The following is a 14,307-nucleotide window of genomic DNA, read 5'->3' on the forward strand; positions in this document are numbered from 1 at the left end:
ATTTTAATAATGTTTCAGGAATATTAAAATATAATACCTAGGTTTATTATATAAGTGGACATATAACCTCTATAGAATACTCTTGTAATATTAAAAAAATATTTATGATATTTTCGAAATATTATAATAACATTATTTTAATTTTTTTTTAAATAATATTCATGTAACATTCTAGGAACATTTTGCGCTTATAGGGCTCTTTCTCGCTTTCGCCAAATATTAAATATATTAAGAATCTTATAACAGTTGCTAAAATAATTCTTTTTCTGTTGAACTCTCCTTTAACTTCTTTTTGTAACGGCACCTGTTATTTTATGAAGATCAATACGACAGATGTTTTGTTGATGCATTATTAATAGCGAATTCGGTTGGACGCTAAGTACGCACTAGTGCGCACTTAAAGCCGTTGTATACTTATTAATTAATCTGTATAAAAATAAAACGCAAATAGATATTTCGAGTTATGAAATACAAATTTTACTTAACAGCACAATAAAATGTATCAAGGATTTCATCAATTTCATTTCAGTTTAATCCGTTTTTATATTTATATTAAATACATAATTTTACGTCAATTTGTGCACAATAGCTTTAATACGCACACAGTACATTCAATCGAATTCTTGAGTGATCGCCTTGATTGGACAGACCTATTATTTCTTGTTTAATTGATAATGCGAGGTCTACAATAGAAGTCGTAACGGTCGTAGGGTCTTAAGTTGTAGAAAATTGATCAATCACAGTTGATTATTCTTCTCATATTCGACTGTGATTGGTCAATTTTCTACGACTTAAAACCCTACGACTTAAAACCCTACGACTGCTACGACTTCTATTGTAGACCCTGCATAAGACTTTCAGATTACTCGGTTCTGTTATTGGTCTAATGCGGGGTCTACAATAGAAGTCGTAGCGGTCGTAAGGTCTTAAGTCGTAGAAAATTGACCGATCACAATTGATTATTCTTCTCATATTCGACTGTGATTGGTCAATTTTCTACGACTTAAAACCCTACGATCGCTACGACTTCTATTGTAGACCCCGCATAAAGCTGATTCTACATTAGTCGCATAGCAGCGTCGCAAGCATTGCAGTCCAATCAGAATCGAGCTAGCATGACGTTGATTGGACCGCAACGCTTGCGACGCTGCGATGTGGGGTCTACAATAGAAATCATAGCAGTCGTAGGCTGCGTTCGGGAAGACGCTATTGGCGCTATTTGTGTCATTCTATCTTCATTATCCACTAGACGTGAAACAAGGATAGCATGACATAATAGCGCTGATAGCGCGCTCCCCGAACCCAACCATAGTATTAAGTCGTAGAAAATTAACCAATCAGTCGAATATGAGAAAAATAATCGACTGTGATCGGTCAATTTTCTACGACTTAAGACCTTACGACCGCTACGACTTCTACTGTAGATCCCGCATATTATTAGCTGACCGCTGAAGTTGTGTGATTCCTGGTGGTTCCTAGCTCAAAAAAAGGATTTATGTACGGCACTGTATTACGTCATAAAGATCGTAAGTTTCTTTTACAGCTGTTCAGCATGTTTTGACAAAAGATGTTATTATCGCGCGAATGTGGATATTATTATGTAACACTATTGGTAACACAGAGTCTCGCGATGACGTTGATGACAGTCTAAAATGGTCTAAACTTTTTAATAAGAGTGCCACGATATATACTGTAATTTGTGCGCTGTCCTAGGGTTAGAAAGTTTCAGCCATGGCATACCCGGTAATTCTAAATAACAATTGTGACGATTACACTTGCACGCAGTGACAATACGACGATGCACGCTTTATTCTATCATTTCAGTTTATTATAAATCTCCGAATCGCCTGATACGCGCACGTTAAATTAATACAATTAATTCTGACGCACGGACGAGAAGTTGGCGCCTGATTTCGTTTGCAGCTTGTACGACTACGATTTTCCTCTCTATTTATCTTATCCGTTCCTTCAAGAGCGCGATGTACGGCTCCACTGATCCAGGATCAGAAATAAATCCAGAGGTACAACGATGGTTCTCCACAGTGGACAAAGACGGAAGCGGACGAATAACTGCTGCAGAATTGCAGTCGGCATTGGCCAACGGTCAAGGGGGTACTTTTTCTGACACAGCGTGCAAATTAATGATCGGTATGTTTATAGGTCTTGTACAACAAAGAAAATACAATACGTCGAATCTTGAGTTCTCTCTTCACAAGTTATAAAAATATCAGCAATATTAATTTTATTTCCTTCGCAGGCATGTTTGACAAAGAACATGATGGTACTATAAACATCACGGAATTTCAAGCTCTTTACAATTACATAAATGCTTGGCTTGGCGTATTTCGTGGCTTTGACCATGACAATTCGGGTAGTATACAAGAGAGTGAATTAAACGCAGCCCTAACACAAATGGGCTATAGGCTTAGTTCGGAGTTTATTCAATTCCTCATAAAAAAGAGTGATGTTCGTGGTCATCAGTCCATTACTGTCGACCAATTTATAGTATTGTGTGTTCAAATACAGAGGTTTACAGGTAACTAAAGATACTTGTGTAGAAGAAATAGAATTTTATAATTTTTATCATTTACTGATTTATTTAGAGATTTGATGCTAATTGTAAACATCTGTACATGCAATAGTTGACAATATTTAATATAATTTAAGTACGTTTGTTTATTAAAATATATCAAAGCCTTTTATATATTACAAAGGCTTTGAAGCATTTGATTGACTAATCAGAAAAAAGAATTTTATAAATTGATTAACAGAAGAAATGCTTCAAAGTATTATTGATTAGCATCATTGACCATACTTTATATTACAGAGGCATTTAGAACAAGAGATACGCAACAAACTGGATCAATTACTATTGGATTTGAAGACTTTTTGGGAGTAGCTCTTAGTTGCAGTATATAACATCTTCATATCTTGATAATAATATAGTTAAATTACTTTTATATACCTATGTATGTTGAAAAAGTTATTGTTTAGGTTTAGGTTTACAAGTTCAGGGACTAAAAGTTCTATTTTTTTATCTTAGGAGATAATGTAAAATGGCGGTTCATATGTATAAGTATTTGGGCTTCTTAGGTTTAAGATATCTATTTGTACTTGGAAATTTCTCTATGTTCTTTTCGCCACTAAGCTTCGCCGCTAATAATTTAATTAATTTTAACGATATTTTTAAAGTAAGATAAGATTATTGATAAATACAAGAAACGCCAAAAAATTATGCTTAAATTATGCTTATGCCGATTCTGCTGATGTAAGGGTGAAATCACACGATGCAAAACAGTACCTCAAATGACAATGAAACGGTTTTACTTTTACATTCATATATGTTAATAATATTACTTAACGAAATGTTTAAATAAAAATAAATATCACATGACAAAAACACAATACATTATATTGGGCAATATCCCACGGCTTTTTGTGTGTTACCAAGTGTTACTAAGACCCTTGTACTATCGAATGTTCACGTGTGTTTATAATTACTATCTTTATCTATAAGGATACAGATGTGAAGTTCTATCTGGAGGTATGCTTGAAATAAATAAGAATTTTCTTTATACAGATACTTTGAGAATAATACAGATGTTTCAAATTTACGAGACTACAAAGTTATATTACTCCACATGAAACAGGCCCGAGAAAGAATTCAAGAGTTTGAACGATTACAAAAAGCGCGACATCTTTTAGATGCCATTTCATTACTAAACGATTTGCTTGCTGATGGTTCTGAAATAGAAATACTATCGCTTGCTGAAATAATAGTGAGAAGATTAAAAAAGTTGGGTGTGACAAATATAATGGCAGACAAGGAAAACGGTATGTATTCGATATATACGAGTTTTCTTTACGATGCGATATAAGAATAAATTTTATACATATAAAGAAAACTCATATATTCCTTTTGCAGAATATTGGAATAAAAATATGGGATTATCAGCTTCGAGGCTTACACATAACGGTATTTATCATTGTTGTACATTTTGCTCCAGTGGTGGAAAAAAAGAAATTATTTGTGGCTGCAGAGGTACCATGCCTGGTAAGGATTAATTTCAGAAATTAAATCTTTAAGTAATAACTACGGAACATGTATTAAACCATAAAAACAAATTTTTGTATTCTATAGTATTGTAACACATTTACAAAAAAGAGCAATTTTTAATAGGTCCTATTTACAATTTAGACATAAGCAAATTAGATAAAGGATAATTAATTTTTATAAAGGTGGTTACAAAGGTTGTGGCCATGGACATATTGGACATCCAGGTTTTAACCATTGGTCTTGCTGTGGATCTATATTACGTAATGGACGTTGCTTAATTGTACGAAAAACTATGCACCAACTTATATTGTAAGTTTTAATAAATTAATAAATATATCTTTGTGTATGAATATAATTTAGATATTACAATTTAAAAAAAATGAAAACATTAATTACGCCTTGATTTTTAAAAGATATGAAAATTTCAAGAGATTAAGTATATTGTATGTTTACTCAATTGAGATATTCGGATTTATAATTTTTTAAACAATTTCATACACAACTGCAGTTTTTTTTATGAGAAACTTCTAATTAAAAGTTGCGTAAAACTTTAGATCTGTTTTTTATTCCTGTATTAGACTACACTAGAACTCTCTTTTTCGCTTTCGCGAAATACGAAATATATATACTTATCTCACTTTAAGTTCCAAAAGTGTAAACTAGTTCAGCCACAAAAAACAGATCTTTTATTTCAAGCAAATAAGGTAATCTTATATACAGTATTCAAATCTTATCTTGCAACAGCTTATATTGATCATTAAACTTAATAATTTAAATCATGCAGTAATACTTAACAAAGTAATGATGGTTATTGAGCATCTCTGTTCGAAAAAAGCAGAAAAGTAAGAAGAATAGAGAAAATATGGAATTTATATTATGCTTTTTATCTTACCTCAATTTTATCGTTGTTTAAGCGAAATGTATGTAACGATGTATATAAATTAATACTATTAATCTCACACATACACATACACACACACACACGCACACTATAAACATATATATATACACATAAATTAATATACATATATAAATTAAATTATGTTAATTTATATATATAGATATTTTTTATATATTTCTTTGTCAATATATTTACATATATATAAGGTATATACATAAAATCAGGTGCTATTTACATTTGTATTATTTATTATTAGTTACAAATGTTTGTACTATATTTAACTAAACTTAAACATAAAATGTTTCAAAACATACATCAGTCGCAATGTAACTTATTTCTTGCTTAATATTGCTTAATGTTATATTAACAAAAATATATAAATCAAATCGTAAAATTATTTTAATAATTCTAATCGGTTTGTGTATCAGTCAAAGAGCTTTGGAATGTATGCTTTGTACCTCAAATGACAATTATATCTTTTCCGCTTGCTACTCCCATATTAATCACATGACAATTATATTACGGTGTACTAACACCAATAAGAATTATTGCGCACGTGCACATTTGTGGTCTTATACACATTGAACGCTGCATTTTTATTATATATAAAAAAAAACATTCATAAATTTTGAAACATGTGTAGTAAATTTTAAATCTATAGATTTTTATATTACAAAACTGGAAATCATATAAATCACATTGTGCAAATGCGAATTATATAAAATTCATTATACAATGTTTCAGAATTTATATTTTAATTCATAAACTGAACATACCTGCAAATCTTGGCTACATTGTGTGCTTCTTCAAGATCATTAGTTGAAAATACGTCGTGATTGTATTGAATCAATAGATTATTTAGATACATCCTTGCTTTCTGCAACATCGTTGCTAAGTACGTACCAACTCTTTTTCCCACTCCAACAGCATCTTCACTAGCGTGACCTCTATGTTGTATACTCCACATGCATTCCTTGCACGTTACCTGAAAATATATATTATTATTTACTTATAAACCTTATAAAATAATAAATCATTAAGTATATAGTAAATGAAAAAGAATTTATACGACCTCAACAATGAAAGTATCAATTGTTTGAAGTCGAATGCATTTTCTTTGTATACATAATGCAATATTAAAAAGTAGGAAGAAAAAATTTTTGTAAACCTGCTGACACGCGATACAATAAAATCTTAAAGCGTGCGTCGGGTGTATTTGACATAAAATCGTTCGTCGTACTTTGGTAGCCTCCCATAGTGGCCTCATTAAATGTTTAATTGTTCTTGTTTCCGCAATGTTTTGTTGTTCATGTTGCCTGCCGCATTCCGAGCAAAAATTGCACAAACACGTTGAACATTGTACGAGTGCCTTAAAAGAATAATATGCGGAAAATAATATAAAACATTTCTACTTTGCGATAAAATGAAAAATTTAAAGAATGCAATAATAATATCTAGATCGTCGCAGATTGGATTGTACCAGAATTTCGCCTGTGCAGGTATCGCAAAGTACTCTATTGACTAGTTTACGTCGCACAGTGTCCATAACTGAACGGTGTTGCAAGGGATAATGCGGTGGCGGTACAGCAGAATTAGCATTTGGCAAATGCGAGTCGCATAACGGACACGTTTCGTAAATACCGGGTTGTGTGTAAATTCGATTTTTATCTCGTATTTCGCTCTTTGAAGGAGCTGCAAGAATATAATTCTATCAATATGAATTCTATTCAATCTTCATAACAAATCATTAATATTATTATTAAAAATTGAATTGTTTTTCCCTTTGTTGAAATTAAATTTTTCTTTCGCCACTTACTCTTACTCATCAATTCGTAAACGCAAGATAAACATATAGGATGCAAACAAGGAAGGAGTCTAGGTTCCTCCATTCTCTGCCCACATCTGGGACATTGAAAATCTGTATCGTGCGGCAACCTATATGAAGAATGCATCGGTTCTCTCAGATCTTCTTCGACTTCGCTGCCCATTTTGTTGTGAATGAAAACGGGGGAAGGCTGATATGCAAAAACATTCGATTTCGGCGAAGGTGCACGTCTTTTCCTGGAATCTTCGTTACTGAAAATAATTAAGGACATTTATAAACATTGTAAAAATAAAAAAAGGTCTTGAAAATTCTATTCACATCAGCTGTGCGATTAACATTTTACATAATATAATGAATTATAATTTTAACTTGATTCAAAGAGGCTTATTATATGTTAAATCATATGTCACATATTAATAAATTTTAATTTAAAGATGTATCGCTCACCGTTTGTTCGTAGATGCTATCGTCATTGGTTCAACGTGAACGAAATCTTCAGTATTTATACCTTTGCTCTTGCATTCGACCAAATTTGCGTAAATATGATCGCAGCTTCCGAGCTCACTGTCTATCGTAGTCTCGCGACCGCAGCAACTTTTTGAAGAGCGTTTCGCCGAACAATTCACGAAATCCATCGATTACGCTAAAAATGCAGCTGTAATGAGAGTACAATAAATATATAATTTTTCTCTGACCGATATAAAAATCCCAATAATTACTCACCAAAAAATTAAGGTACAATTAACGGAAGATACGAAAGATTAAGTCAACAGGCCGCACGAAGTCTTCCTACTACTTAAAACTCATTTTCCAACGGCGTAGTGAGTTAAAAATAACTTTAAAACATAGGCTATGAGCCAAACGCATGTGGAACTTGTCTTGAAATGCGAAATTTTCGCTGCTCCAGTTACGAAATTATAGGTATCTTTAATATCTAGATCATATCGAAGAAATGTGCAAAAAATTTATTGTTCTGCACATAAGTTTGCTAGCACAGAAATGAATAAAAATAATTAATATTTATGTAACAATGTATTAAAAAGAGATTTTCTCTTTTAATAATAAATTCTTTCAGAGAGATAGGACTTTTTTAAATTAAGTGAACAAGAATTATTTATAAATAATTTATAAATAATATTGGAAGCAATATACTTTTAATATTAAGTAATAATTTTTTTCTATTTGAAAAGTAGGTGTATGCGAGGAATAAATAATAAAATATAGGTATGGATAATAAATTTTATTTAGTATCCATGTAGTGTAAAAATAAGATCGGCAATGTATATATTAAAGAGTAAGCAGTACATATATAAATGACATACAGACCTCATACAATATTTATTATACATATCGATTTTTTAATTGAAGTACTTTCTAAGGCCATATAATAATACTTAGACAAGCTCTCAAATAGGTTGACGATTACGTGACGCTGCTTTTTATCGCGTCAGTAATCGTTGACGCAGTTAGGATCACATGATAAGTATAGAATAAAATTGATTAATAATACTTAAGGCGAATTAAGTGATGTGACATTATTATTAATATTGTATATCTATAAACAATACTTAGTCTATCTACCTTCTTAGAACATTGTTATCAATACCGATTCTGAAAGCGACCATTCTTCATAAGGTACATATGTCAACTGACACCTTCATGACTAGTATTTAAAGATTGGCCAAACTGACACAACTGTGTGCTATTTATCTTTGTATCACTATCGTTGCATTTCTGAAACTTGATAAAATTTAAATATAAAATATCTTGATTATTATATCTTAACATATCGTGAATTTTTTGTGCTATTACCTCATGTCTTTACTCGAGGACCGACTTTGATAAATCCATTCCGAGATTTACCGTTTCTTATATGGCTACCGCTTTTACTCTTATGGTGTTCAAACAAAACATCATCAGAATCGGTGTCAGATTCTGATAATACCATCTTGTTATGAGTTGAAACTGTACACAAAAGGAAGATTATTATAACTTAATAGTTATTAAATAAACATGTGATATACATATTCAAGTATTTTTGGATACATCCAAATATTTTAGAAGGATAATTCTTAAAATGGTTTGAGCAAGAAACACAGTATAGTAAATTAAAATGTTTTAAATAATAAAATTTTATAGTTTTAATGCTTTTTCATCTGAATTGACATTTTAAGAAAAAAAAACTTTACAGTGATAATGATAAATAATTCGAAACACTGATTATTGTTGTCATTTCATGAGCACAAGTTAAGTAATAGAAAAGTTACGTACATGCACTGCTTTCATCTTCTGGTTCTGGTTGTAGTAGAGAATAACGTGGTGGTTTTTTCTTAGGCCGAAGCAAACGTCTTCTACCAGCGCATATCCTCTGACACAAGCAAACAAGACCCCAAATAAATCCAACCCAGCATATAACTAATGATAGCAATGCTATTATCACATACAAAATGCTCCAATCTGAAAAAAAGAAAAGAAATTAAAATATAATGTAGAATAAAATGTAAGCTATGTTAAAAAATGCACATAAAATGTATATGAAATAATTTAAAAGATATGTGTATATCTTGAGATCGTTGAGACACTATGTGTTAGGTAATGTCAGCAAACAGAAAAAAAAATTTAACACACACCGCAATTAGAGTCTCCATTACCAAAATACTTTTGTATTAAATTCTGCATCCAAAATGCTTCGCACAAGCATTGCCTTGTCTCTTGATCGCATACACCATGACCTAAATAGAAATCTACTTTTATTTCTGTTTTTTACATAACATATTTTTAGTTTTTATATAAACAATTTTTGCACATTTTATATTGTACTTAAATATTTTATATTTTCAATATTATAATATACCTGAACAATTATTTTGGCATACAGCGGTATCTATATTAGCAACCGATAGTTGTAAGAGACCAGAATCTTGTAGTAACTTTTCTTTTAGTCTTTTGACTACTTCTGGACTTGGTAATATTGTTTTTCCTCCCTTCTTTTCCACGTAAAATATTAAGACGGCCTTTCCAGTGTGTGGTTCCGCTCTCAAACTTCGCACGACAATCAAAGCTTCGTCTCGCAATAACATTTGCAGTTTTACTACCAACGAATTTTTTTGTGAAACAGTTAACATGCTAGCCCCAATGTTTAGCGTTAGTTCTACCAAATACAACAATTGCGGATCTATGGAATAGAAAGAGAAAGTTAATTTTTTTTAAGTTATCACGTTATAAAATATTTTTTTTTAGTCGATACTAACCGGGTTTCACAATTACTGATACGGTGTCTTCACTGCTCAAACCTTGATCATCCATTACTTTTAATCGAAAGACATAACGACCAGGAACTATATCTGTTAGCTGTAAAACAAGACAACATAAACATATATATTTGTACATATGCACATTGTATACACAATCAAATGGAATCGACATTTTAATTTTACCATTAAGACTGGTGATTTATCCGTATTTTGAACTATAGTGCCAATCGCAAGACTAGATTGATCTCTGGTCCACAACCATTGTCCTATCCTTAAGTCATCGCTCGACTGCGAGCCATTGATGATTAATGCGCTGATCGGTGCCGTCACAACTTGATCGCCACCAGCGTTCGCTTTCGGAGGTGCATTTTTATCTAGGAAATAAAATTTGTTGTAATATAACATTGCATAATATAATAATACGATTGGGAGACAATACTTACTTTGTGTTACCTTCACATTGACCGTATCCGAATCTGCGTTTCCATCATCATCAACAACAGTCAATTTAAATACATAATCACCCTTAGTTAGTTTTGTAATATTTGTGACGGATCCATTAACTGTAGCAAATTCAGCGTTATTAGGCCCGCTGTAACACGAACGATATATTTTTAAATCTAAGATACATGATATATACATACAGTAAGATGTAATTTAATTAAATACATTGTACCTTACTTGCTCCCAATGATACAAGACAATTTTTATGTCATCCTTACTTTTTGTACCATTCAGAACAGCGCGGGTTGTCGGTAATGCTATACTTATATCGTCACCAGCGTCAGCTACAACAAAATTAATTAAAATTACATAAGAAGCGGCACACTTTAAAATATTAAGCATCACTGCGTAGTTAGAAAATTTGATAGATTTGAAATATTGATAACAAAAACGAAATTTACCTTTTGGTGGTTTATTCGTTGGAGGTTTCACAAAGACATGCACTTCCGCTGTGGAAGATTGTTCAGAATCGTCTGTCACTTTAAGTACAAATGTATACATTCCTTCCTCCAAGTTCGATAATTGTAAGTAAGGTGTTCTTGTGTTCTGCATATCCACCGCTTTATTCTGATCAGATGGACTCTTGGTCCACTCCCAACTGGCTATTCCTCGATCGTCAGTACTTAAATTACCGTTAAGTGTCAATGTATTTTGAGGTAGATAAATGATAACATCTTGGCCTGCGTTTGCACTAGGGGGATAGTCGGTCACTTTTAAGACAGTTATATTGGCACTTGTCGAATTTGTAACGTGATTTGAATCTTCAACTGTTAATCTGCAAAAATGATTTATATCAAGAGGATTTATATAAAAATTATCAATGTTTTTATCTAAAGATTCGTTTCTACCGTGCCAATCGGTAGTGGTTTTCTTTTTATTCTTTAGAAGCCAGTATGTCGATCGGCTATGGTATAATATAGCATATTGTATAATTATATTAGCGGTAACACAGTTAGTACTAACTTGAATGTGTAATTGCCAGCAATAAGATTATTTAATTGAAGCGTGGGTGTATCCACAAGGTTAGGCTGATATCCAATTGGACCTTGTTGCAGTTCCCAATGATAAGAGATAACACGATCATCATCTTTACTACTCGAACCATCCAAGACCGCGCCTGTATTTGGTAGTTTTACAATTTGCGAAGCAGGAGTAATTATGGCAATTGGTGCTTGATTGATACGTTTCGCTAAAATAAAAACTCAGATTTAAAAAAATCAATACTTAACACACAAAAAAATTTTTTTTAAAGAACTTACGAGGTAAAACGCTGACATTGGCATAAGCTTCTCCATAAGCATTTGAACTGCTTACAGTTACCTTAAACGTGTACAAGCCTTCTGATAAATTGCTTAATTTAACAGTACCACGATTTTGATCTGTCATTGTTCCAGTGTGTCCCTCCGGTTGACTAAGCAAACTCCAAACGTAATTATAATGTTGATTAAAATTGCCGAGACTACTAATTGCTTCATAGTCGGTTTAATTGACATGCTGGTTTCTTTTATAGTTGGAACTTTTATTTGTTGTGTTACACCGAGCTCACCAGTGTCTATCTCATCTATCATTAGACAAGTACCTGCAGAAACAGATATAAATTATTAAAAATATAATCAATTTAAAACCGTATTTTTTAAAATAAACTTGATGTTAAAGAAAATTCTTATATGATAAAGATTTAAAAATATATATAAAATTTGAAAACATTCTATTAGATTGCACACAAATGAGTAAAACCAAAACATACCAGCAATATTCCGCTTGAAGCCTAAAGGACACTGACAAGTTCCAACATCGGTATCTCCATGTTTTACGCAAATTTCGTTATCTAGGCAACCTGAATGATCTATACAATTGATAATATTGATTCTGCTTGCTTCGTTAAACAGTACTTGATCTTGCTCTGTGCCATCTGTACTCAATGTTCTAAACATACATGATGCATTAAAGAAATAAATAATTATTTATTGCTCAGAGGAAAAAAATTGTTTAATGATAGACGTCTATTTAATTTTGTATTAAACTTACCCAACATTGTCTTCATTGATTTGATCCAATATATCACTCCATACTTTGTTACTCTCTACAGGTCTGACCAATACCATACTCGGTGGATTATCATTTATCAATTCAGGTCTGTATAATGGCACACATACCATGGAGTTCTCGCATTCTACATGATAGCATGTACCATTGTACATAAATGCTACGTTACACAAGGGTTTCTTGCAACAGGCCATAGCACAGTCTTGCAAGTTGGACAAGTGAATTTGTTTCGTGTAAGTTCCGCCAGTCAAATTTCCACGAGGTAAATAACTTGTAAATACTCGCTGATATAAATCTGGACATAACAATTGTACGTTCCACCTGGCATAATCACCGATACAGCTTTCAAATAATAATAAATATAATCCCAGGCGATATATTCCAATCATGTTAGCTAGTACAACAAAATTTAAAATCACATGTAAGCATTTTCTTTTTAATTTACAAGATATTAACAAAAACATTTTTCAAAATATAACAATGCATAGTATAATAAAAATAACAGAAATCATGTAAATATGGTATATAGTGTAAATAAACACACACATACACACACTACACAATGCATTATTTTGATAATTGAGATAAAACATAATTTTTATTTACAACATAAAACAATGCACTTCAACACATCAACATAAATATAAATTATAATTCTAATAAAACTATTATATAAAAAAATATAATTTTTTAAAATACATTATAAAATGTATATTTATATTATTTAACATTTAACTGAACGTGTTATCTACGATTGTAAAAGTGATATGTACAAAATGATGTTGAGGAAATATCGGATATCAATAAAGCATTCAATAAAATAGACTTCCTACCTGATTCTCGTTGTACACCGTTGTAAAAATAAATGGAACACTCGCGAACGCGAAGACCAAGCAGAAAGATCTTAGGTTACTCTACGATAACACATATGTCACCTCCTGCGTTTTTTCGCTGTCGTAAACCCCTCGACGATCCGTCGACGATTATTCGCCCGGCGAGTCTCACTTTAAAGCTTGCAGACTTGCGCAGCTTATCATATATTAGTAGCATGTTATTATCAAACAGCCTAGACCATATGGGTGATTATCATATTTCCTGTCGCACCGTACCGGAATAACGATCGCGCATAATAATACTGACGATAAAAACCGACACGACGTCCCTCGACAACCAAACGACGTTGCGAACAAAAACTCAAGAACTGTCAACTACTACGACCAACCATAAAAATATTGACAATTGTTTCAGCATTTTACTGCCATCTGTAATATATAGGGAACTAATACGCTGTCAATTTAAATTTATTCTTTTTATAGCGATATAGTGTATTATATTTTTTGCACTACGAAGTAGATATATTTAAAAGATGTTGGAGGGGAAACGCGAAGAAAGATTAAACGTATAAAAATTATAAGTAGCAAATAAATCTATTATCGACAGAAGGAACTGGTATAATTAAAGAACGCTGATATTATCGACTTCCTTCTCCCTCCAAAAAAATGCAATAATATGAAATCTAGAGTGCGTTCCGTTACTCGCATGATGTGCATAATGCATCGTTTATCCTTGTTGCTCACCAAATGTTAAACAAGAACAATAGATACATCATGGGCATCATGCAAGTTACGGAACGCACCTCTAATAGAAGTTCGCGTTATTTAAAATTTAGACTATACACTTATATATATAAGACATACCCTATAAGCGCATAATATTATTT

The 14,307-nt window shown here is 32.0% G+C and overlaps 3 protein-coding genes across 7 annotated transcripts; 1 reads left to right on the top strand and 2 right to left on the bottom strand.

The window, feature by feature from the left end:
- Positions 1 to 1,405: 1,405 nt before the first annotated feature.
- LOC108730132 (peflin) lies at positions 1,406 to 4,408 on the top strand. Of its 4 annotated transcripts, XM_018459629.1 has the most exons (5): positions 1,406 to 1,526; positions 1,622 to 1,743; positions 1,974 to 2,148; positions 2,258 to 2,536; positions 2,828 to 3,628. In XM_018459629.1, exons 2-5 carry the CDS (start codon positions 1,732 to 1,734, stop codon positions 2,917 to 2,919), a joined length of 558 nt encoding a protein of 185 aa, XP_018315131.1. In that variant the 5' UTR covers positions 1,406 to 1,526; positions 1,622 to 1,731; the 3' UTR covers positions 2,920 to 3,628. The 4 variants fall into 4 exon arrangements, with proteins under 4 accessions (XP_018315131.1, XP_018315135.1, XP_018315134.1 ...); XM_018459633.1 differs by lacking the exons at positions 1,622 to 1,743; positions 1,974 to 2,148; positions 2,258 to 2,536 and adding exons at positions 3,926 to 4,054; positions 4,240 to 4,408 and having other exon boundaries at positions 3,581 to 3,834; XM_018459632.1 differs by lacking the exon at positions 1,622 to 1,743.
- A 1,256-nt stretch (positions 4,409 to 5,664) lies between these two features.
- On the bottom strand, positions 5,665 to 7,597 carry LOC108730131 (tripartite motif-containing protein 45). Of its 2 annotated transcripts, none has more exons than XM_018459627.1 (6): positions 7,507 to 7,597; positions 7,231 to 7,438; positions 6,775 to 7,034; positions 6,439 to 6,650; positions 6,127 to 6,327; positions 5,665 to 5,943 (listed from the first exon to the last, which is right to left on the bottom strand). In XM_018459627.1, the coding sequence occupies exons 2-6, from the start codon at positions 7,416 to 7,418 to the stop codon at positions 5,713 to 5,715; spliced, it is 1,092 nt and encodes a 363-aa protein (XP_018315129.1). In that variant the 5' UTR covers positions 7,419 to 7,438; positions 7,507 to 7,597; the 3' UTR covers positions 5,665 to 5,712. The 2 variants fall into 2 exon arrangements, with proteins under 2 accessions (XP_018315129.1, XP_018315130.1); XM_018459628.1 differs by having other exon boundaries at positions 7,231 to 7,426; positions 7,507 to 7,525.
- Positions 7,598 to 8,115: 518 nt separating this feature from the next.
- LOC108730135 (dyslexia-associated protein KIAA0319) lies at positions 8,116 to 13,790 on the bottom strand. Its single transcript, XM_018459636.1, is given in 16 exon segments — positions 8,116 to 8,517; positions 8,596 to 8,748; positions 9,055 to 9,240; positions 9,414 to 9,515; positions 9,638 to 9,958; positions 10,035 to 10,134; positions 10,221 to 10,411; positions 10,481 to 10,629; positions 10,714 to 10,825; positions 10,943 to 11,316; positions 11,505 to 11,730; positions 11,801 to 11,984; positions 11,987 to 12,120; positions 12,289 to 12,467; positions 12,570 to 12,981; positions 13,421 to 13,790. Coding segments are annotated over 14 exon segments (2,817 nt in total). The 5' UTR covers positions 12,977 to 12,981; positions 13,421 to 13,790; the 3' UTR covers positions 8,116 to 8,517; position 8,596.
- Between the last annotated feature and the right edge of the window lie 517 nt (positions 13,791 to 14,307).

The sequence above is a fragment of the Mycetomoellerius zeteki genome, unplaced genomic scaffold (assembly GCF_001594055.1).
Source record: "Mycetomoellerius zeteki isolate Tzet28-1 unplaced genomic scaffold, Tzet1.0 scaffold848, whole genome shotgun sequence".
In the NCBI taxonomy this organism is placed as follows: domain Eukaryota; kingdom Metazoa; phylum Arthropoda; class Insecta; order Hymenoptera; family Formicidae; genus Mycetomoellerius; species Mycetomoellerius zeteki.